The following is a 24,629-nucleotide window of genomic DNA, read 5'->3' as shown; positions in this document are numbered from 1 at the left end:
CTAGGAGACTAAAATAGTTTTTTTTTAGAAAAAAAAATAAAATAAAATGAAGCAGGCTGGATCCCAAACATATATTTAGTAAGATACGAGTATATAGTGCACATGCTTCAACGCAAAAAAAAAACAAAAAAAAACTAGGAATCCGGTGATAACTTAAAAGGATAATTTCGCACCGTTGTCACGTAAAGACGTACACTAACTACATCACCTTTACTATGAGAAACGTAATTTGAAGTGTCAGAACTGAAATGGAAACTACTATAGAATAAAGCCTTTCTTGCAAAGAACCGAGGGAAAAGAAGCAGGCTAAATGCCGTATCCCAAAAACTATGCGTAGTAAGACGCTTAACAGCCTACGTTGTCGCATAAAGACATTCACTGATTGCAAAGAACTTGCTATGAGAAATATACAATGTTAACTGTTGGAATCAATTAAAAATTTACAGAAGGAAATATAGAACTTGTTCCAAGTTCCAGAGAACTTAGAACTTGTCCAAGAAATCAGAGAATAGGTTTAAGACTGCCTGGAATTTTTCTCCCGAGCTGAAACGAAATATTCTGTCAGAAAAAAAGAAATAAAAAAAAAAATGTGAAAAATTGAACACTGGCACCTCTGTTAGGCTAATATGCCTGTAAATAAACCGAGTCTCCTAAAATTTTGTTTGATTTTTTAAAGATAATATTTGTCTGCTGATTCTGGGTTTTCGGTTTCTATTAACTTGAGCGCTATCAATTACAAACTGCTTGTACTAGGAAATACAGGGGAAAATGGATTCCCAGAAAATACTTTTTGTGTAAATTTATTTTGAGTGGTAAGCCCAAACCAAAGGATATATATAGACTGAATTATTTTCAAATTTACATTTTAACAATATAGAAAAAAAAGGTCAAAATCGAAGGCTTTTTAGTTAAATTTAGAAACTTGAAATGCCTACTGGCAAATTGCCTTAAGCATTACAACTGTTTCATTTCCGACCGAAAGGAATAGAAAAACACCAGGGTAGTATAAGTAAAAAAAAGAAGACTTTTTTCCACCTGTAAAAATAAGAAATAAAAACTATGGTACCTACAAGTCAAGGGAATTTGTAACAATCCATTTAGTGTTTCTAGGGATCCATCAAAGTTGAAATGTTCTACTGATTTCTTTTCTTAAGATAGAGGTTTGCAAGGAAGTCACGTCAATCGCCTCCAAAAACGGGATGTGAATCCAGCGACATCTTCATCGTTAAACTATACAACAAACACGACTATTATTCTATGAAAAAATTAACCCAAAAATATTGAGTGAACCTGTTTATTCACATAAAAAAAGGGAATCTGACAATGTTGATATTGTCTTGAAATACCATCATGTTCAATGTAGAAAAAAAGTATACAAAACTTCGACTTTTTCACACAACACACGCGTCTCTCGAAACTTGTAGCAATGGAACCTTAAACATCAGCTATTTAAATAACCTAAAACGACATCTATAGGGGGCAGCAGCTTACAACTCATCGTGTTCGGTGGACTCCTAGAAAAAAAAGAAGAAACTGATTTTTGCCTTGCAATTGTGCAAAGTCATTGACAGAGAGTCCAAAACTGAAAAAAAACTTAAATTATACTTATGACTGCTTCTTAACCAATACCAAACTTCCTGTTTTTCAGCAGGAGGGGGTCTGGTCTGGAGGGGGTCTGCTCAAAAAGTACCAAATTTTGCAAAATAAATAAATAAAATCAAAATTAAAAAGCTAATCACAAATATGCATCAGTTTATTGATACCCTCTTTGGAAAATTTTATATACTAGGACTTCACTCGCTTCCTTTTCACACATAGGCGGGAGGGATAGCCCTACCTTTTTTGTGATTGGGCGTTCCCTAACTAGGTAAAATTATACCTGTGGTACTGAGACGTATGAATTGTTTCTTGATTAGGTATAATAAATATATGGAATTGGGACAAACAGTTTCTCTCAGAAAACAAAGTGAATGCCTGCAAACAGGAAAAAAAAGTGACGACTTTTTTTTGTGTATATATGTTAATCCCTGAATGCGTACTGGGTGGTGATGGTTTGAGACACCAAAAAGGCGTGGCTAGACCCAATCCTCAGGTGTTATAGAATTATTAAGGCTAAGGGTATGAAAGTAAAGATTTGAGAGAATATTGAAAATGAAATACATTTTAAAAGTTTTTGGTGGACAAGGAGGGGTGTTAATTCGAGGGTTAAGGAGGGGCGTACTGGGTGGTGATGGTTTGAGACACCAAAAAGGCGTGGCTAGACCCAAGCCTCAGGTCTCCAAACCAAAAAGCGAAGTGGATAAGTCTCTATGGCAAAACCTTGTGAAGCATCAATAATAGTGCGCAAGTTCCAATTAAGACACTAAGTAAAATATTTCAATTTCTTTTTCCCAGATTGAATAATCCCCCAAAAAAGTCATTTCAATAAAGTATTCTGAAAGCAAACCAAGTCAATTGGATTTAGTTCATTGTTATATATTTAGTTCATTTAGTTAATGTTCATTTAGTAAAATAGTAAAATTAATTAAATTTATTTTAAATTAATTAATTAATTAAAATTAAATAAAATTTAGTAAAATTAATTTAGTTCATTTAGTAAAATAGGTAAAATATATAACAATAAACACTTCAACCAATGAACGAACTAATAAAATTAATAGCGTGAAGCATTAATAGCTTCGTTTTTTTTCAACAGTGTCCAAGTTCCAATTTAGAACACGCGAAATATTCCAATATCTTTCTTTAAAATATAAACCACCCAGATTGGTTAGAATCCAAAAAACTAACTTGAATAAAATCTTTTAAAAGCTAAGAAAAACAAAGCCAAATAGTCTCTATTAAAAACTTTCACTCAGTAGCGGTTTTAGGCCTCATAATCTGGGGGGAGGGGGTAAGGTATACCACAGGGTCATAACATATAAAATAAAATTAATGTCGGAGGTCAGAAAAATTGGAGGAAGGGATAGGCGCCCCCTGCTCAGGCCTAGAACCGCCACTGCTTCCACCAATGAACAACTTAATCAAATTAACAATGAGGAGCATCAATAGCTTCGTTTCTTTTTTTTAATAATGCCGGAGTTCCAATTTAGAACACGAAGTAAGATATTTTAATTTATTTCTTTCAAACATAAACCACCCACTCTGATGAGAATTGACAAAAACTACCCATAATAAAATCTTTTAAGAGCTAAGAAAAACAAAGTCCGCTGGATTTAGTTCATAGTTTCTATTAAACGTTTTCACTAATAAAAGAATTAATAAAATTGCTTATCGAACGTACTAAAAAATATTAAGTATCAGAAAATTTTGGGAATCAGTACTCGAAAAATTCCGCAGCTTCGATCTGGTGTACTATGACAGTTAACCCTTCATCAAGCTATCTACTATGAAATAATAAACTTTACCCCTGTAATAGGTGTTTCAACAGAGTTAAAAATGTTAATTCAAATACGAGCGCATTCACAAGATAAAGTTGTAAGCTTAACAAAAGCTACATCTTTCCAGCCCTTAGGAGAAATCGATTATAAAATTACTTCAGCCGGTTCGTCTTCTTTTTCTGAATCTTCTTTGTCCAAGTCTTCGTCTTCTTCTTCATCCTCCTCGTCGGCTTTCTTACTTTTCTCCTCTTCTTCCATCTTTTTCCTTTCTTCTTCGTCCTGTTTATCTTTCATTGCTCGTTCTGCTTTGCTTGTATTTTTCCATAACTCATCACCAATCTACAAAACAAATGTTCACCATTAACTTCGTCCAGGATTACCGTTAATAATCAAAAGAAAGAACAGTTTCTAACAGTTCTCCCTCGGCAAAGACAATATGAAACTCGAATCAACACACTTTGCGAAGACAAAAAAAATCAAGTTCGTGTTGATAAAAGCACGAACATGGGTACTTGTATGCCTAATATTCTTCTAATATGTTTTTCTGACGCTCAGTCCTAATGAAATATACCTAAGTATGATAACAATATAATATTTTAAAAACAAACTTGGGCTATATATTTGCACATTAGGTGGGGGGGGGGGATAAAGTATAGCGAATCTACATGCCTAATGTGTTAGGTACAATTATTCTGCATATTATGTAGTAAGAAGTGTTTTCTAACCTCACACTGTCCAATACTACTCCCCCCCCCCAACGTGCAAATATATAGCCCAAATTATATATTTTCCATCCATTCTGTCACTTCTCTTTGTCTTGTCTCGATCTACGCTAAGCTGAAAGAAACTAATAAAAATAAAACCGGTTCTGCAATGCGTTAATGAATGAACAACTAGAGCGGTAGGGCATACTTCATACAAGTACCCGAACATGTAACATCTTATTCCTGAGAACAAGAATATGCATACAAAACCTACCCGGCCTTCGATATAGCTGATTGCAATAGATTGGGATAAGTTATGTTGAACGCCGGGTAGGTTTAAAGTCTCAGGGAAAACCCCCATCTATAGAAGATCTGAAAGCTGAGATGAATGATTTCAATCATTGCAAGAGGTAAGGATAAGAATGAATAAACAATTTTGTTTGACAGGTAAATATGATAGGAAAGTTCCTATCGAGTCGTTGGGAGAACCCCAATCTAGGCTTGAAACAATCAATCATTTTAGAGGTCAAAAGAAGTTAGGGTGTATAAATCAATTATTCATCAATTATCATTATCAATTATCAATCAATAATTGAATAAATCAATTATTCACGATGTAAATTTGAAAGAAAAAATCTACTATAAAGCATGTATAACTTCAAAAAAAAAATTGCTGGCATAATTCACGCTTTTTTAAGACCCCCTGTAGCATATATTTCATAAAATGCTCTCAGTGAATCATATGCAGTGGCTTCGACACCTCCACTAGCCAACGTTAGTATTTTCCTAACCTCTTCGTCTAACTTCGCTCACGATTCACTTTTTTTAATCCTCATGTAGCATATTTTTTTCAACTACAAAATGTGGCTTCAACTCCTCCACTAAGTACTGGCAGTATTTTCCTAACCTCTCAATTTTATGTTGTGCACACTAGCTATCTCTTTCTCCCCCCCCCCCCCCCATTCCTAATACACCTGTTTATAATTAAAAACCAAGGCTACAGATAACTTCCTTGCTTCCCATCACTGTAATTAGCTGTTTTGTAATTATAATTCACTTTTTTATTTCAGAACGCGAACTCAACAAAATATAAGCATGCATGACCTTATATGCATTTTTCAGCCACGTCACTTACTCGGCCTGCTCCCAGCACAGAAGAGAGGAGAGGCATGTTTGATCAAATCAATAGAAGAAAAACGGTAATTCACAGCCAGTGAAAAAAAGAAAGCGAAGTGCAAATATTTCAGCCGAGACTTCGGCTCAGCTGTCCTAAGTGCAAAAAAGGAGATAAAAGCCCGCGAAACAAATAAAAAGACAAAAAAACAAAAAAAAAATACGAGAAGAGTCACCTCAGAAGTGTCTTTTATTTTTGATCTTGGAGCGTGTCTTTCTATTTTTTTGTAGTCTCGCAATTACTTTTCATTGTTTTTTGTTTTTTTTGCACTGACAACTGAGGGGAGACTTCGGTCGAAATATTGTGTTTTTCTTCATTTGTTCACTGGCTGAGAATTATTCGTTTTTTATGTTTTCTTACCTTTTCTCGTATGGTCATCAATTTGGTTTCAGAAATTATTTACTGTAAAACGAAGACAGGAGAAAAATTTATTTTAAATCACATATCATTAATAAAAAAAAAGAATGGAGTTTTCTTAAGAATACGTTAGTACGAACACCTCTAGAAAGAAGTTTCTCATATTGACTTCTTAAATTTTTTTTACTATTATAGAAAAATGTTCCTACTATTTTTTTCCCTTTGATTTTAATCCTTGTTTTTGAAGAGGTCCTTGTAACTGTTTAAAGTTAAGAGCCAATCAAATGTTTCTACAAATGCGTTAAGTTGACTGCGTCAAACTGGCTTCCGAAAGGTTCACAGTCTATACCATTTGACTTTACAACAAATCGATATTTACTGCTTCAGAATTAGTTCATAAGTCTCTCTAAACCATCTTTATTATTATTATTGAGGCAATAAAGCGACGCAGGGAAAATTATTCTGTTTTTCTATTATACATTTTATTTCAAAACACAAATGTTCATACCACCGGCCCTTACTTCTTTTTCTTTATTGTTTTGCATACCCTTTCCTTGCCTTTTTTATACCCCTTTTATCGAAAATAAAATACATTATTTTTTACATATTAATTTTTTTGGTTGTATTTCTCATCTTCTTTCTAAATTAATTTAATTTTTTTATTTTGTACTTTTTTTTAAGTTTTATTCAACGTAACTTCATCTTATTTTGCTAAACAAATTTTATTTTACAAAAGTTATGAATAAAATTAAAAATAAAATTCAATAATTTCAATCAATTTACTTAAACTTTTATCGAGAATAAAAATACATTCGTTTTAACTTGTAATTTTCTATTTTTGGCTGTTTCTCATCTTTTTCCTTAATCTTTATTATTTTCTAAATAATTTAATTTTTATTTTTATTTGAGCTTTTTTAATTTTATTTAAAGTAACTTCATTTAATTTTATTTTACAAAATTTGCATATAAAATTAATAATAGAATTAAACAATTTCATTTAAATAAAATAAATTTAATTAATTTAATGAATGCAGTCAACTTACTTTTTTGGCTTCAGCTGGATCATCGCCAACCAAGAAATTATCAAAAATGGTACCAGATTTGACTTGCCATAAATCCAATCCGATGATACTGATGTCGTCATATTTACCCATGTCAGCATCGGGGTTGTAGTCAGGATTATCGATTTCTGGGTGGATCCATGGTCCCTAAAATATCAAATCATTTAACAATTTGAACTCGAGCATCCTTAGGAGAGCGACTCGTACTTACATCCTCCCTTGATGAGAATCTATTTTTATAATCCTAGTCCGCAAGCATTTAATTAAAGGCACTAGTAAAAACAGCAGGAACAAACTGTTAAACCCGTTCTGAAATGAACTGGCACTAGTTTGCTCTTCTTCCTAGTTTTCACTCTGCAGGGGATAGAAGATGGCGGTGCTTGGAACTAGCAAGGGGAAGATTGCCACAAATGCATTACGGCATTGCCATCTGATGGCTCATTTAGGATTCTGCATTGTCAGCAAGTGGCGAATGTGAACGGCACTACCGCCTTGGATATTGCGCTTAACAAAGCCTGTCTTTTGTGAAAATGTTGCTTGCCTTACCTCAGCACCGTATGCTGCAATGAGTGCCCGAACTAGGTCAAAACTGAAATTAGAGCCCCTGAAACTCAAGATAGATCGATATCAAAATTCGTTCGTCCCTTATTTTGTAATCCTTTTTGGCACTTTAGGAATGTAACTTAGTTAATTCACTTTTATGGTAACAGGTATTCTGGTTTGGCCAGAATGCGTAGCCTAATTTCCCTGGTTTGGCAAATCTACTTCCTTCCCCCAAGATAAAAATTTGTGAATTTGTACTACTAGCCTAAGTACTAAAATTGGCAAGTTTAAATGTTAAATTTATTATTAAGTATTGCATCAATAGAATCTATATGTTACAAGCAGTTTGGCATCGTAATTCAAAAGATGTCATGTGTCAATTTTACAAAACTTACGATTTATAATCTATCCCCGTAGACTAAACAAGTTCTACCAGATAACGTACCTACCATAGAAGGGGTTCAACCCGTTCCCTTGAGTCTTATTTAGCTCTCAAAATCTACAGAATTTTTGCCTTTTTAAAATGTAGTATATCATATACTTTCATTCATAGAAAGACTTGTAAGTTATTTATGCATTCCCTTCTACGTTTATCGCAAAAAAAAGCAGCTCTACTAGTTTCATATACCCCCCCCCTCCCAGAAGCAATGTAGCATCCTGAATATATGGAATCTGTGCCGACTCACTACCTTCCAAAAAAAGAAAAACAAATAAGTCAATAAGAATAGAAATAGGCACTTTTCATAAGCAAGAAAAACAGAACTATTCTAAGACCTAACCTAGACCTTATTGCTTACAATATATATACTAATCTTCAGATACTGACTCTTCGGGTTACTTCAGGTCAGTTACTTTGGATTTATTAATCAGTATAAGTTACAGATAAGTTTTTACTTCGATAAAATTCAAAACAAACTATGAATGAAACTACAAGCCTGTTTTTTATTCCGATTTAATAGATAAGCAAAAGAAATGAAAGTGAACACAGGAATCCACTATAGTCCCTATTTGAATGATCCGGGAAGTTCCCACTTGAAACAAGAAACATGACCGGTTCTAAAATAAGTTCTGATACAGGGGACAGGGGAAATTAAGCAGGGAACAGGGTAATTACTAGAAGAAACTAAACGCCAGTAAAACATATTTTACAGTGCAAAACAGCATAGAAGAATGCCTGAAAAATCTTCTACTTTCCTTAACCTCCCCCTCCCCACTTATATTCCTGACGACAAATAACTTCAAAGATATCTAAAACTTAAGGAGAAGACGCAACGAGAAACAAATATTTCCTTAAAGACGAACCTTGTAGTCTGGGTTGTCAATTTGTGCTGGTTTCCAGTCACCTTTGTACTCAGGGTTGTCAATTTGACGGGGTTCCCATTCGCCGTCCATTTCATCATCCCAATCTTCAGGTTTTTTGTCTTCTGGATCAGGAATAAATTGCGGCTTGTCCCAGTCCTAGAAAATATTTCATGTATTAGTCTAAGTCCCACGATTGAGAAAGATCGCTAGAAAATAGTTGTCAGGCTTTAACGAGCTAAAGAAGGTTTGAATATGGAATCTAGGGAAGAAACAAGCGCTGAAAACGAATATGTGGTGGCGCATTCAAAATTCCTTGCGCCAATGGCAAAAAGGCCGTATCTGCAGAAATAGGAAAAAACGAAGATTGGGTATATTTTTATTATCGGGAGCTTTTTTGAGCATTTTTTTTGTAGAATATTTCTCCATGAGTGCAGTTTCAGATCCAATACCACTAATTTCACTTTTCATATTTACCTTGCTTTAATTTGCAGCTGCAAGCATTAAGAATTTACGAGTTCTTCAACTGATCGACATTACGTGAAAAAGCTATACTCTGCAATACTAAGCATTTTGCAAGTTCTCCCCCCCCCCTAACTCCTCCATGTGGCCCAGATCTTTCAACGCTCGAACACCCTCTTGTGCTACACTTATGCCGCTAGCAGAAATTATACGGGAGCGCTACCTAGCAATGCGATCTCATTGCACGAACGTCAATGTCATCACTTTGTCTTTGAAAGGGGTGACTATTTGTTCTAATGATATTGATGTAGTTGTAATACTAGTGGACCATTTTCCTCGTCTCCTTAATAGTTTTCCTCGGGAGGATGTTTGCCTCATCTCCTCGTGAAGTTTCTAAATTATAATGTCCCAATTGATATTTTGTTCCAGAGAACGGAGAAGCAAATGTTGAACTCCCTGGCGTTCATTCACTGTACTCCGGGGTGTGACACAACGAGTTACGTTTTCTCCAAAGAAAGACGAACATTCTTAGCGTCCGCCAAGAAGAGACGTCTGTACATGGAGATTCAGTGTGCAATACAGAAGTTGAGAGACGAAAACCTTCACGGAGCCAGTATGTTCTCCTTCCAAGATGTTGCAAGGAAGCTGGTAATCGGCGCTTATGGAAGGGATCCAAATCAGTTTTCTCTCAGTGATTTTCGAGTACACTTGTACCCTCTAAGAAAGAGCTGGAAGTGTTGCCTCCTACAGCGGGGGCGTTTGTGGAACATTGTAAGCGTTCTTACTATGAGCTTGTAATCTGGAATGCCTCATTGATCGCAAGACTATGTCTGCCAAGCCAATTGAGTTATGGATGGCAATATTTTGGACAAGATGTTGTTCCTGTTGTTTCGAGCGTTTGCGTCGGGATATTCACAACACTTTTGTGAGTGTAGCAAAAAGTGCACCCAGAACTGTAGATGCCTTCCTCGATTTTGTGATGTTTATGTGCTTGTGCCGGAAAGTGTGACTATTTCTGCAGCTAATTTTTTATTTTGGACCTACTTCTATTGAGGCTAGGATTCAATATCTGTGCACTTTAATTTATTCCAAGTGGCTTCTGTTTTGATACCACTAACGGAATTGAGTTGCAAAGGTGTTGTCACCTTCCTGTGCAGCCCAAATCGCTCTTTTCCTCCTCCTTTGAACATAACTAATGCAAGTATAGGAAAGTTGGTCTCTGGTGTCACCACTTAGGTATGTTTTAATACTGTGCAGTATGGAATACTGCATGGGATAGTGCAGTATGGAATACTGCATGGGATAGTGCAGTATGGAATAAGACTGTGCATACTGGGAAGCTAGATATGATTGTGGTCATCATTTTTTCCTTTTCTCTCTCGGTATATTATTCTATTACACATTCTAAGTTCAAACCTCTCATCTAGGTCGACAAACAGAAAATACAGCTGATGACGTCATCGATTATGCAAATTTGGCGATATCTCCTTTGGCACACAAAATTTTCGTTGCGCCCGCCTATATTCGTTTTCAGCAACCAATTCTTTAACCTTCTTTAGCTTGTTGAAGGCTGTGATGTTATAATTTCGTTGGCTGGTTCCCTGACAAATGTAAAAAAAACATTAAAAATATAATATCTCAATCAAAAAAATTACAGCTGATAAGTAATTGAGGAAAATGACTCAAAATCTTAAATTTTAAATCATTAACAGATTTCCACTTAAAATCACAAACTAAAATGCGGTCCAAAATCGCAAAGATTCCGAAAGAGATCAACTTATTTTCCTAAATTCCAGCAATAACTCAGGAAATCCCTTTTCACTAAAGGATGAATCCCTGCCCTGACACTCGGGAAACTGGCCCCCGGTGAGTTTGCAAAGAAAAACAGAAAAGTAGCGGCGGTCCCACCCTATCAACAAGATCATCGCTAACATTTATTTTATAAAATTATTCAAGGCATTCAAGAGAGAAGTTATTTGACCTGGTTCGTTTTTGGGTCCCATATACCAATTCCAATTAATTTTTACCGCGCAAAGACGTTTGACACTATTTGTTACAGCAAAAAAGAAAATAACTATTTTTAATAATTTTGCTTTTAAAATTACATTATATATCACATCTTTAATTTTATATTACACTGACAGCCCAAAAAAATTTGACAGTTAACATTTCAGAGGGGTTTAAAATCGAAAACCCCAATAACGAGAGCTTCTACTATCCCCAAATTTCCGGAAAGAAAATTAACTTCACTGAAATCTTACCGAAAACTAACATTCGTAAATATGCAGTCGTTAACACGAAATATTAACAATGATTCTCAAGGAAATTTCGGAGAACGCAATTTTCTTGACACCAATTCGGGAAAATCCAAATTGGCTCTCTTGACCCTATAACATTTGGTTTATGAAGGAATTTTCAGGTATAAAGGGTCTCAAATAATAAGATAAAATGTATCTTCTTGAACAAGAAGAAGGTTACAAAAAATAGTACATTAAGGGTATTGTTTCTTGCAGAGTATTAGATTTAGGGTAGAGTATTTCAAAGTACTCGTTTGAAAGATTCTATGTTAAACAAAAAGCTGTAAAAATTATCAAAGGTTCAATCCAACTGCTGTTTTGCAGTGCAAAACAGCATAGAAGAATTCCTGAAAAATCCTCAACTTTCCTAAACCTCCCCCTCCCCACTTGTATTAAATAACTTCAAAAATATCTAAAATTCAAGGGGGAAAGACAACGAGAAAAAAAAATTCTTAAAGACAAATTTTTCTTTTTTCCTAAAATCTTTCCAATGAGAACAAGAAAAGACGTTTTTCAATAATAGAAAAATAAAACTGAAAAATCCATTGTCTAGGTCTACAATGAAGAACAGGCTAAAATGGTTAGATTACGCATTACGGACAAAGGATTATCAAAAATGGTTCTTTTTGACATTCCAGCTTTAGCTGAACGAACATCATCGAATGAGGTGAGAAGAAGTCAGGAAATATTTCAAGGAAGTAAGAAGTCCATGGGGAGGAGTAAACAGTGGAGCCTTGATAGGGTGGAATGGAGGACTTAATGTGATGAAGTGATGAAGAACCATCAAAAAAAAAAATATTAAACAACCACTTTCTGCAAATAGCCAGAAGCGGCTTGTAAATAATCAATGACCCTAAGGAATTTCCAATCAGAAGCCATTTATGTGCCTCAAGTTAGTAAATGATACTAAAGCTCTAAATAAATATAAAACTGCCGTTTCCAAGGGGAAAAATGCAGACTATAGGAAACCTTTGCATAATGAAGGAAAAAGACATTCCAGCAAAGCATTAAGAAAAGGTTAACACTCTGGAGAATTTTCTATATCATTCAACATAATTTCCACCAGCTAACCAAAAAATTTACAATAATAGAATTAATTTTTTTTTTGCAAAATAACCAATTTCTTTGACTTTGTGCGCTTATTTTTAAAGACTTATACGATGACAAATATATTCTGAAAAAAAGAAGCTAGACAGGCCCTTACGCCGGAACTTATTTTGTGGGCGGAGCGGGAAGGGGCAAAAATAAAGAGGAATCATTTGATAATTTAAATAAGAAATGCTTACAAACTTAAGAAATCTTGTATGTCAGGGAGGAGGGCCGGGTCCCCCCGCGTACGTCCCAAGCTACGGGTTATATGTTAGAGAAGTGATATGCTACTCTGTCAAATGGGTCAAAATGAATCAATTTATTAGAACCATTGGTATGGTATAAACTGTCACTATCTAAATCAAGATCTTACAGGTTTCCAAAGAAGTAATCAGATTTTGCACTGATTTCGTCTTTTTTTCCCTTCTGCTCTCTCTAAGAAGTAACCGGACCCCTGTACTCCAAAAACAACTTGATAAAGTGGAAATTCCTGACATCTAGATATTTTGGCTTAGAAAAGAGACACCCCTTTCCTCCCAAAAGTTTTCGGACCGCTCATCTAGCTACAGTACCTTACATTTGGTCATTAGCTTTCCCTTGGGGCGGGGGATTCCCTTTTCCTTGCTGACATTTGTGAGCCCTTTCCTAGCAGGTGCAACTTTATAACGGTAGTTTATCATCATTTTAGTTTCTAAACTGTGATACAAAACTGTATAAATAAGATAAAAGCAAATAAGACATATATAGGCCTATACATATAGATCGACATAAAGATTATTAGGTTTTTCCCTTGTCTATTAAGATTTTTTTTTATCGCCTAAATTGGGCCTTTAAATGTCATTAATTTTGAGCAAGCTCAATAATACTGAAAAGCAGAAAAGTTCAATTGATGAAACTGAAGCTAGGGTATTTCCCTTTTCATTGTTTTTTTTTACCGTTAGATTAGAATATATTCTTATATAGAAAAAGCTAAATATTTCATTCTTATTTTGTCTGAATTTTCTTTTCAACATTGGACAGTGATTTTTTTTTTTACTTTTCTTTGTTGTTGCATTATAATTTAGTAGTCTCTTTCAGTTATTTTCTAGTTTTCAGGACTTTCTTATTCGATTTACCTAAACGTTTTGAAACAGTTAAACCAAACAATCATGCATCATAAAACCTTCATCAAAGTCAGAGACACCTGATTCCGCATCCACCCCTATTTTCAAAAGTCTTCACAATACCTCTTTTACTTAGGCCAGTCCTGAAACAGCTAAAACCAAACAAACAAGAATCATATAAACCTCATCGAAAAGTGAGATATGCCCCCCCCCTCCTTAATCCCGGTAAGGAATATTCCTTGAATCTCCCCTAAATTTCACGACTCTGTGCATCCGCATTAATGTATAAAGATCCCATTACCTTTATTGTTTCGAATGGCACATATGGATATAAAAAACAGTGTATATCTAGATCTTTTCAAACCTGCTATTCACATGGAGCTTCACTTCTTTGGGAGGAACAGATACCCGTCAAAAAAAAAAAAAAAAAAAAAAAAAAAAAAAAAAAAAAAAAAAAAACTGTAGTCCTAATCCAGCAATTTAGACAAATGTGCACTTGAACGAGGCTCTCACCATACACATCCATCCAACTACCTAGGACCAAACAGTATACCCAAACCATCAACCAAATAGAAAAGTCCAAATACATGCAAAGTTGTCATCAATAAATGTAAGTCGATGTAAATTTACCCGCAAAAGCACCTTTAATCTAGCAAAATATTTACAAGTAAAACATTCCAGTTATGGCTCATCAGAAGAATACAACCGGCCTTAACGGGTTTCGAGGCTTTACATTCTTTACCCAGCACGGTGGCGCCTCTACCATAAGATCTATATGGTAACCCTCAAACTTTGGCAATATCCGCTTTGGAAATACAAAAGACGTTACATGAAATTTTCCAAAATGTTCAGAATAAGCAAAAAATTGTTTTGGAAAATTTTCCCCCATATCTCTCTCGAGCTCCAATCGTGCCTTTCTGGCCATCTCATGGTGGCCCTTATGCGTCAATCTTTGTGGCTGTGGAAGAGTCGTGCAATTCGCTTTTCGGTCTGAAAAACTGGTACAACGGCGTTTTGAGTGGATTATAAAATTGAGAAAACCTGGAGAACAAAAGGAGATAAGTGCATTCTGATTAAAGCAATCGATTGGGCGGGCCTGATTTCAGTAGAATAGATATATTGCTCATTTTTTACTGTATGTCACATAACGCCTTTCGTATCTCCACAAAATGTCATATCATCCTTCATCTGCATTCAGTATTCTGTTCAAAAAAAACTTACCTCTGGCTTGGTGTCACTGGGGTCATCAATCTTAGCCCGATCATCCCAATCTTCTGGTTTTTGAGCATTTGGATCCTTAATTTTCTTTGGTGGAAGAAAATCCCAATCGGCTTCCAATTCCCCACTTTCAGCAAGTTCGTTATCAATTAGAACTTCATATGTATGGTCTGGCTTGACTATTAACGTATACAGATGGGTATAAACATCGTCTTTGCATCTGATTTCTTTCTTGGTCAGCAAATTCTTTCCTTTGTAGTTAAAGATGGCATGAACCTTTTTATTGGCCGGACCACATATATCAGGACCTAATAAAACCAAACTAGTAAAAACTTTAATAGACATGGAATTTTCAGCAACAAAAAGAAAAGTATAATTCTGTATTTTGTGTCAAAATCACCACTTTTAAGCATCAAAACCATAACTTGCATCAAGGAACCACACTTGTGCCTCTATAAAGAGGCTGTGCCCTCCTCAACGCCTCGCTCTTTACGCTAAAGTTTTTATTTTTTAAAAAAAGAGTTGTGAGAAAGTCAAACTTTAGCGTAAAGAGCGAGGCGTTGATGAGGGCACAGCCCCCTTCATATACGGAATAATTTCTGATCGTTTTAAGATTTAATGTCGCTCCTTACTTTCACTTTAAAAAACTTTTTTTTTTTATTTACAGGCTGCGAAAGCGGGGGGTTTGGGGGCGGCAGCCCCCCAACTGTGCCTCCTAATCCCTGTACGTTTTAAGGTTCGACCTTGTAACTCAGCCTCTTTAACTCTTTAGAAAACGTAGTTTTTTTCAAATAATATCTTAATGGATCGATATTTACAATAAACTTGGAACAGCAGTCTTAAAACATAACAAAAATGTAGATATAAACAACTTTTTGATGTATTTTTTATTGTAGCCCCCCCCCCAAACAAAAATCCTGAATGCGCCCCTGTTGGGGAAATATAACTGAGTTAAAGATAATAGACGCTGTGTTAGTTTTCTGAAACATTTTTATTAATTTACTAAGGAATTTCGAAATAAAAAATAAATTCCTACTTACCATCCTTCTACTGGGAAAATTGGTCAGTGTTTCTACTTCTAAAAACATGCAATATATTTGGCTATACCCCGTAATGTGTCGGACAGAAAGTCTTATTTGGCAACCTAATGCTTCAGAAATTTGTCATGCCAAATTATTTCTTCCCACTTATTTACTTTTGACCATATGGATTTTCAAAATTTTGACCACAAAAGCAGAATTCAACAAGGGCAAATCATGAAAATCTGATATCAATTTTTAATTCGTCTACACCTATACCTAATCAGGTTTCATAGTCCCTTATTTCTACAACATTTTAAATATTAGTTCAACTATAACCTGTAGCTTTTATATCATAGGTATATATATAGTAGTTAATAGTTAGTAAGATGTCAGTCCAAACAGATCGACCATAGTTGCATTATTCACCGTAACTAAGTAAAGAATGAACTATAGCCCGTAACAACCAAAAATTTAAAAACACGTTTTGAAAAGAAAAAAATTCATTTCTTCTTTTTGAAAAACGCGTTTTCGACTGATTATAAATAAATCAATTCGCTTACATATTAAAGCATTTTGAAGCTTCCAATGTTTTAAATAGTACTTCCCACTCATATTTTTTTTACATTGTTAGTGTATTTTTGTTTGACAAGCCATGTCCACAGCCATGAGTAGAAAAAAATAATGAGAGCATGAACACAAAAACTAATGAAGATTATAAGATCTAAAATTGTGTAAAATAGAGTAAAGAGGAACAAAAATGGTGAAGTTCTAAGCTTCGAAAGAAGAATAATTTGCTCACCAAACATAATCAAATATGGTGAATCCCCATGCATGTCTTTCTGGTCAAGACTTGAATCAAAAAGCTTGACATATCCACCACCACAGTCAATATTTTGCTCGTGTTTCACTGTGAACTGGACAACAAGTGGCTTGTCCTTATTTGACATCGACTCAAATCTGGCTGATAAGCCATAAAACCGTGCGTCTTGGGATGTTTGAATACCTTCAAAAAAATTATTTGTTAAAAAATAAATTAGGAAGTTCATATCCCTGAAAAATAGCAAAAAGACAATCGCTTAATGCTGAATTACAAGCTCTTGTTTGAAAGATGAATTTTAAAACACAAAGAAAAAGCTTGAAGCTCAAAATTCCCTCCAATTTCAAAGTTTTTATAAACAAAAAGGACATCTTCAAAAAAAATCCAGTGTAAAGCCCTTTTAAACTTACCATGCTACCATACCTGCAGAGAAAGGAGGAGACCCTTCAACCAAGATCAATCTAGAGGAGCTGCCAAAACATCTGTGGATCCAGATGCACAACCTGACCAAAAGGTGGGAGCTTTTGACCCCCCCCCCCCGAAAAAAAAATGGGAAAGTTGATTTGACCCTGTTTTGTTTTGCATATTTATAATTGCTTCAACAGGCATAATAAAGTATGGTAATCTAATATCAAGGGTCTTGCAGAAGATAATGAAGCTGTAAGGAAAAATAGAAACTTGAACTGAAAATGAAACATTACAGCTGAATGTTGAAGCTTTGTGTGGACAGAGACATAAAAATCCAATGTTTGCCAGCATTGAAAAGATTAGTTAGGTAAATTACATGTACATAACTGATTACCCATATCTGATTACTCTGAATACCCATAATGTACCAATTCACAATTTATTAGCACATCAGAGGTAGTTAAGGATCTTGGGGTCTATTTTAATAATATGGTGAAATTTAATACAGGCAGTTCTAGCAGCTTTCAAAGGACACAGCTTGATAAATGCATTTAATTCAGCAGATAGATAACCTCAATTGAACACTTCATAAATTTCAAGCCACATGGTGATCATTATTTTTTGGAAATGATTCATATTTTTGGTTTTAAATACTGATGGGTGTCTACTTCGCTGCAACCATGTTCTGTAAATTTGGATGATGTTTTTGAAGCAGGACTTGCATATTTTTGTGTAACCCCTTAAGATCCTCCTAGAGATACCCCTTATTTTGAAGTATTGTCATGCCCGAAAATAAGCATTGTTTCTTTAGTGGTGATCAAGGTCCCTAGAGAATGATAGAAAAACCAGTTCTTAACCTCTTTTAAGGGGTTTGCCAGATAACTTACACCTAAGACATTCCTGTGCCTCCAGAGGTAGTTAGGGCACCCAAAACGTATTGGCAGTCATCCGTCATTATTGCGGCAATCTAGGCATCCTCCCATTCAGATTGAAGTCTGACAGATTTTAGGTGTCAGTTTGGTAGCTGCTTTGTAATCCGTTTTTGGGGCGTCCCCTTCTTCTGATACCTCTTGGGTGCCACTACAGGACAACCTTTGGCAGTAAATTATTGGACACGTGAATCACATGCCTGAGGTATCTTCACTTCTGGTATTTTATAACTTAAGTAATTTTTGGGGTACAGTGGATATCTCAAATGTGCCTTACATATACATATTTTCAAACATGGTGAGTTTCCATTCAGGATGTTGGTCCAAGTACCAGGTTTTGGAACCATAGCTAGGTGTCAAGAGGAAATTGCTGTTGAACGGTCTCAGCTTGATTTGGACAAAGTAATGCTGACTATGCCAAATTTGGGTCACTTTACTAAAAGATGCATTTGCCTGGCCGATTCTGAGCTTGACTTCTTTTATCATAGGAACTTTAGCTGAGAATGGTGCTACCTAAATACTTGTACTCAATAATTTGCTCAATGGTCATGGTCTGGTTTTCACATTGTAGATTAAGTGGAGATCCAGTGTTGGCCATATTTTTTGTTTTGTTTTTTTTTTGCATTAATTTTGAGGTCAATAGGTTTGGCAGCATCTCTATGTTGGTTGAGGTATTGCTGAAGCGTCTCTGTGCATATTGCTAGGAGATTGACATTACCTGCTGCAAAAGTTGTCATCAAAAGAGAATTCCAGCTATTTTCTTTTTTGACATTTCTTTTGTAGGCTGTATTTCCCCAGGGAGTTTCCACCCTGGTTCTGGGGGTATATTCCAAGCCCACTGCCCACCAATCCTTCTTTGCAGACTTGGAACTGACAACAGCCAGATACATATAAAAAATTTAGAATAAGCTTATAAAGGAATTTCGAATTGGGCAAACATGTTTTTTTTTACTTTGAAGTTTTTAAATACATCAAATAAAAAGCTTAGCTCACATAACTGTATATGATTGGAACCTATATATTTCTATATAGGCTTTCACATAAGCCACATAAACACATAAAGGCTGTAAAAACACTATAAAAAAGTATCAATATTAAAGATTGCGACCAGATCACTGGTCAATAATTGAGCTAGCATGATATTAAAAATAGCTTACATGTTCATTATTGAAAAGAAATAAATTCTGCCTGGTGAAAACCCTTTAATTCAGGAAATTGGTTACTTTGTCCAAGCAGAATATTACAAAATTTTCAATATTTGAAAAATTATTCTTTAAAATACAGTAAAATTATGCCTTGAAACAGGGACTAGCATACAGCCCAGGAAAAATGTGAAACACTCAAGACTCACCTTTATCTTTTTCCTCATCCCCAAAGAATTTGCCATGACTTAAAACAAACTTCCCTGCCTGATCTCCTTTGTGTGTAGAAGCAACCCATCTCTGTTCCCAAGCATCTAAAAAATGAAAAATAAAATTGCTGAAAAAAATTAAAAAGAGCAAAACTCAAGATACAAAGTAGCACAGAAAGTAATTAAATATAAACAACCTGACCAAATTGGTCAGAAGTTTGGTGCTTTTAAACTTATGGATTCATTAGTACAAAACAAGGTTGCACACAGACATACAAAATAAAAAAATATTAATTTTCTCACAGCTTTTTTATCAAATGGTAAAAAAGGTCTTAAATTTTTTTTTAAAAGGATGTTTGAAAATATTTAGATTGGATTTTTTTTTCTAATTTTCCTTGTAAAAAATATAGACAATGAGGTTCTTTTGGGAGAGAGAGACAGTTTGTCAACACCAGTAACAATGTTCTATTGCTGATAACAGAACAAAAAAGTTCTTCACAATTTCTTTTTATACGTATGAGGCAAGTTAGAGTAACATTAGAGAAGCTGATAATTTATTTTATGTTGAAATACAAAAGTGAAGAGGAATCTGTTGAGAAGATGGAAGATTAACTGCAGGATTTAGCATGAATTCCTTATCCAAAGGAAACATAATATTTCATACTAAGAACTTTCATGGCAGAAAACATGAGGCAAGGGCACCAGTAAAGGATAAAAGTGGGATCCAGGTGCCAAACACAGACAGAATTGAGTATGTTTAGGAGCAATTAGAGTTGACTTTCCTTGTTTTGTGGGAGATTTTAGTTTTTAGGAATTTAATTTGTCCATCTATAAATAGAATGGAGTGTGGTCTGTGCTGATATTTACAGTAAAATTACAAATGATTCCCCTTTTGGTATCTTGGAAAATAGCTGAGTTAGGCAATTACTACTTGTTGTTACTACCCTTGTTGAGCAGTAACAGGACTTAGGTGACATTTTAGGTTCCATTTAAGGGCTTTAAATTAGATTTATAACTGATTAGTATATTGAAAAGAGCACAAAAGAAGGCATCATGTAGCCTAGTGTGCCTCTCTTGTCCCTATTTTAATAAAGGAATTGTTTCCAAATTTACTGGATTACACTGCAGTATTACCTTTACCTTATGTTCTCTCACAAGCACTGCTTTCAACCAGGGAAACTGGTTGAGACCAACTTCCTCAAAACATACAACATCATAACAGGTCACTTGGATAAAGGAGTCCCTTTGGACATGATAAGTTTGACTCTACTCAGCCAATTGTGACAATGTTTACTCTATGGAATAAAAAACAACATAACTTTCTATGATGATGACTTCAAGTTGTCTGGACCTACAAATCAACAAAGCCTGCAGCATCCTTCTTCAAAGTCCAAAAATGGCCACAAGATTGGCTACTTGAGTTCAACACATCAAGTGAAGTGTCCTTTATTTTGGTAGCAACAACCCCTGTCACCACTGCAAAATGTTTGATCCAAAATTCACAGTCAAACTCAGTACTTAAGACAAGTCCCAAAGAAAGAGATCTAGGAGTACTGATAGGTGAACAGCTCAAGTTCCATGGCCACTGGCAACAAGGAGTCTTAAGAACAAATTCAAGCCTTGGTATCCTCAAATGCACTATTACTACCTGCTCTCTATAAGGATATAATCAGGCCTGTTTTGGATTTCAGTGGACGTCTCACCTCCCCTTCCTATAAGAATGATACTAGCCTAATTGAGAGAGTTTAGGGACATGCCACATAGTGCATAGCTGGCCTACATGATCTCCCTTACAACAATAAATAAAAGTTCAAATAAGAATAAAATCCTTTTAATAGACAGTGTTTCACAAACAGTGACAGAAATTCACAAAAAAATACCAGAGATTTTGGTCACATATACAGTGACCATCATCAAAAGTTTTACTACTGATGATGGTCACTGCATATGTGACTGAAATATCTGGCATCTTTGTGAATTTCTATCACTGTTTGTGAAACACTGATTATTAAAAAAGGATTTATCCTTATTTGAACTTTTATTTATCATCATGGAAATGCAGTGTGGTCTTCAAAATTATCTAACCCTTACAACAAGTTTCTGGAGTGCCTGCAGTTGCTACCACTTGTTTCCAGATGCCACTGTGGTGACAAGATGCTGGCCTACATTTATATTTTACAACCAAATAGCCCCCTTTTTACCCAACATACAAGCCACCAACATATAAGAGGTTACTCACAGAAGTGGTCAAACGTCCTGTAAATACTAAGCACATTGTGAAGAACTCAAATAGTCTTCAAGCTTAAATAGTGATTGCACCCACAGCTGTATCCTTTAAGTCCAGACTTGACAAAGAATGGAATCACAAATAGGGGTGTAATTTGCTATGGAGCATTGGGGGAAACTAAGATAATAAATCTTGTGAAAACTAAGATAAGTCTACATAATTCAAGCATCCACAGAAACAGGTCAGTTTTCTACAGTATTTCTTTGCCTTACTATATGCCTCATTTTTTTAATTTTCTTTGTCATTTTCACTTGACCTGGTAAAACTGGCTCCAACTTTGTCCCCCACCCCAGGATTTAGACAAAATTACACCACTGATCAAAGTCATGGAGACATGAGTGGGACTGTCTATCCTATTCAATTAACAACTGATGCCAACCTTGTCATACAAGTGTCTTGCTGGGAGGCTGATGCTGCTTCTCACACACAACTATCTCATATAATCCATCTAAAGTAGCTGTTGTGTGGTGATGTCAGCTTTGAACCACTGAGGAATGGCTATCATGGGCCATACCTACCTTGTTGTCACAGTCACCAAGTAGGCTTCAATTGTATCTCTCTTACAGCATGTCACTGTGTAACACCATACAAAAATTCCTAATTCACAGGTAACTATACTTGGAAACAGCCCAGTCCACTTTTAAATAGGGAATAATTAAAACTGATATAAGAGATGAAAGACTCAAAATTAGGGTAAATTTTTTTTTGTCAAAATTCAGATAGGTATAGGACCTGATACAACAGTGTTTGCAATCTTCTAAGTCCTATAAATAAGAAAAAGGTAACATAATAGCTTGGAAGTCCCTTCCCAGGATAGCCTATATTTTGTCCCTAGATTCTATTCTAAAAATTTCATTCACTGAAATACCTTCCAAGATAGCCTGAAGCCCCAATAGCCTACTAGAATTGGTACTTATGCATTAGCTGGTACCCATGCAATATATTGTGCTAAAGGAAAATTAGTCAAATGGGTAGGCTATTTGTCAATAGAGAATTGGGTAAATTTTTACCAAATCATATTAGGCTATTGACTTACAAATAAAGTGAATATACCAATTGATGCCTTTTTTATGCTCTTTCCAAATATAATAATCATTTTTGTCAGAAATGAATTTTACATCCACCCCTAGGCTATATATCCCAATTCAAGGTATATATTTGCACATTCGGGGGGGGGGCAAATTTTATTTCTGATGTAAATGGGAGGTAAGTTTAAACTTTATCCCACCCCCTAATGTGCAAATATATACCCTGAATTGGGTATATAGGGGTGGTGGTAATAGGCTATTCATTTCTGACAAAAATGATTAGGCCTATTATATTTGGAAAGAGCATAAAAAAAGGCATCAAGTGGTATATTCACTTTAATCATAAGTCAATAATAGGCCTATGATTTGGTAAAAATTTACCAAGAATTGGATTGCAAGCCATGGTTTGTCATTGAATTACAATATTTGAACTATTGGTTTTTGGGGCTTAGGTGGGGGGAGGTATCTAGGTTACACATTTAATATATGCTATGCTTTACCCCCCCCCCCCCCTAATGTGCAAATATATATATATATGTGCCCCTATACCCCAATAGGCATAGCCCAACTCAGGTCTGTAGGCTAATTTTTTTTTTCTAAAATTACCTAGCCTATTGATTTCACTTACCTCCATCATCAAATCTTTCTTCGAAATAGATTTTGGCAGTTACATTGGCAAAAAGACCAATTAAAATTGGTATAAAAGCCTTCATGGCAAATACTTTCAGGATATAATAACGGTTTAACTGTATTTCCTTCTGTATCCCACTTTAAAATAAAACTATCTAGAACTATCAAAGATTAGAAAAATTTCGAAGCCAGCCACATGAACGTCGCTGATTGGTCAATGCTCAACCAATGAGAGAAGACCACGGGAAGTCTGTATTGTAGCTTTTATTATTAGAATACAGATGGCAATTATAAACATCTTGGAAACACTTGTGGTTTACAAAAATGGCACACATTTGCACTACTAAAATAAAGTCAGTTTTAGTACTTTAGAAATGGATGGTCCTATCCCCCTTAGACTTAGACTAAAATAAAGTAAAAAAGTTAGGAATGATTAAGGTATTACATGCAATTTTAACGAAGTCTATCCTCCATTCTTTAGTTTCCTACTTCAAGACGTCATAACATTAATATGAGGCTTTATTTGAATGAGTTTTTTGTCGCCGCTGCCTAGTCTGAACTTTTCTAGAATTTCTAGTATGCATTATAACCTTTAGGCAAAGAGTGCAAACAATAGAGAGTGGGTAGTAGCTGCCAGCACGATCAAAATACAAAGCAGATACACACTTTTGTAGCTATAAGGAAATGTATTACTTTTCTGACATGAAGACCTTTTTTCGGTTTTTAACTGCCTCAAATAAAAACAACAGATGTGCTTTTGTGAAAAAAAAATGAGTTACATGGTTAAAAATTCTGCAATAGTCTCAAAATAAAATGAGAGCTTGATTTTTGGTTTTGTTGCACCCAATGAATTCTTGTCATGGATTTGTTTATCTTTCTTCCTGATCTTTGGATTATGTATTTTGATGCATACTAGCTTGATATTAATTGCCGATTAAGTATATATTACATATTTCTGTTACTCAATTTTCAGTGTCCTTACATTCATCCTTAATTTGGCATGACGCAACTGTTGCATACAGTTCAAAGAGACTTCATACGTTCCCTATATTTGCTATAAAAAGAAAAAGCTATATAATTTTACTCTGTATTGTCCTGCGGCTGGGGATTAGGTTGAACTTGAGCTGAAAGGAAAAGCTGTTATTTTTTTTAGGGAGGGAGAGACATGATTTTGTTTGGGAGAAAGGGACAAAATGTCACTACTCTAGCTCACAAAAAAGTCTACGCTATACGTTGTTTTTTCTGTTTGTTTTTTTATACCTTTTCGCCCTATATACTTTTGGTAAGTTTATAATAGAATATTTCAAAGTTTTGACTGACGACATTTCAATCAGTTAGCTGTACGAAAAATATGGTCCTATCCCACTTTTTATGGCTATGACGAAACAAAGGTTGACATGGCTAGTATACGTTTCGCCGATGAATGATGACAGATTTCCATACATCATCCTGGTTGGCCATCCATCTAAGGTC

The 24,629-nt window shown here is 35.1% G+C and overlaps 1 protein-coding gene across 1 annotated transcript; it reads right to left on the bottom strand.

Annotated features, from left to right (window-relative positions):
* Nucleotides 1–1,280: 1,280 nt before the first annotated feature.
* Nucleotides 1,281–23,340, bottom strand: Calr (calreticulin). The gene is made up of 8 exons (XM_089105794.1): nucleotides 23,155–23,340; nucleotides 19,212–19,316; nucleotides 16,506–16,709; nucleotides 14,688–14,992; nucleotides 8,519–8,674; nucleotides 6,656–6,820; nucleotides 3,534–3,716; nucleotides 1,281–1,514 (listed from the first exon to the last, which is right to left on the bottom strand). The coding sequence occupies exons 1-8, from the start codon at nucleotides 23,237–23,239 to the stop codon at nucleotides 1,488–1,490; spliced, it is 1,230 nt and encodes a 409-aa protein (XP_088961920.1). The 5' UTR covers nucleotides 23,240–23,340; the 3' UTR covers nucleotides 1,281–1,487.
* Nucleotides 23,341–24,629: the final 1,289 nt, after the last annotated feature.

This window comes from Artemia sp. Qi Xiang Cuo, chromosome 20 (assembly GCF_049724085.1).
Source record: "Artemia sp. Qi Xiang Cuo chromosome 20, ASM4972408v1, whole genome shotgun sequence".
Lineage (NCBI taxonomy): Eukaryota > Metazoa > Arthropoda > Branchiopoda > Anostraca > Artemiidae > Artemia > Artemia sp. Qi Xiang Cuo.
Note: the sequence above shows the minus strand (reverse complement) of the source record. Positions and strands in the feature narration are given on the sequence as shown.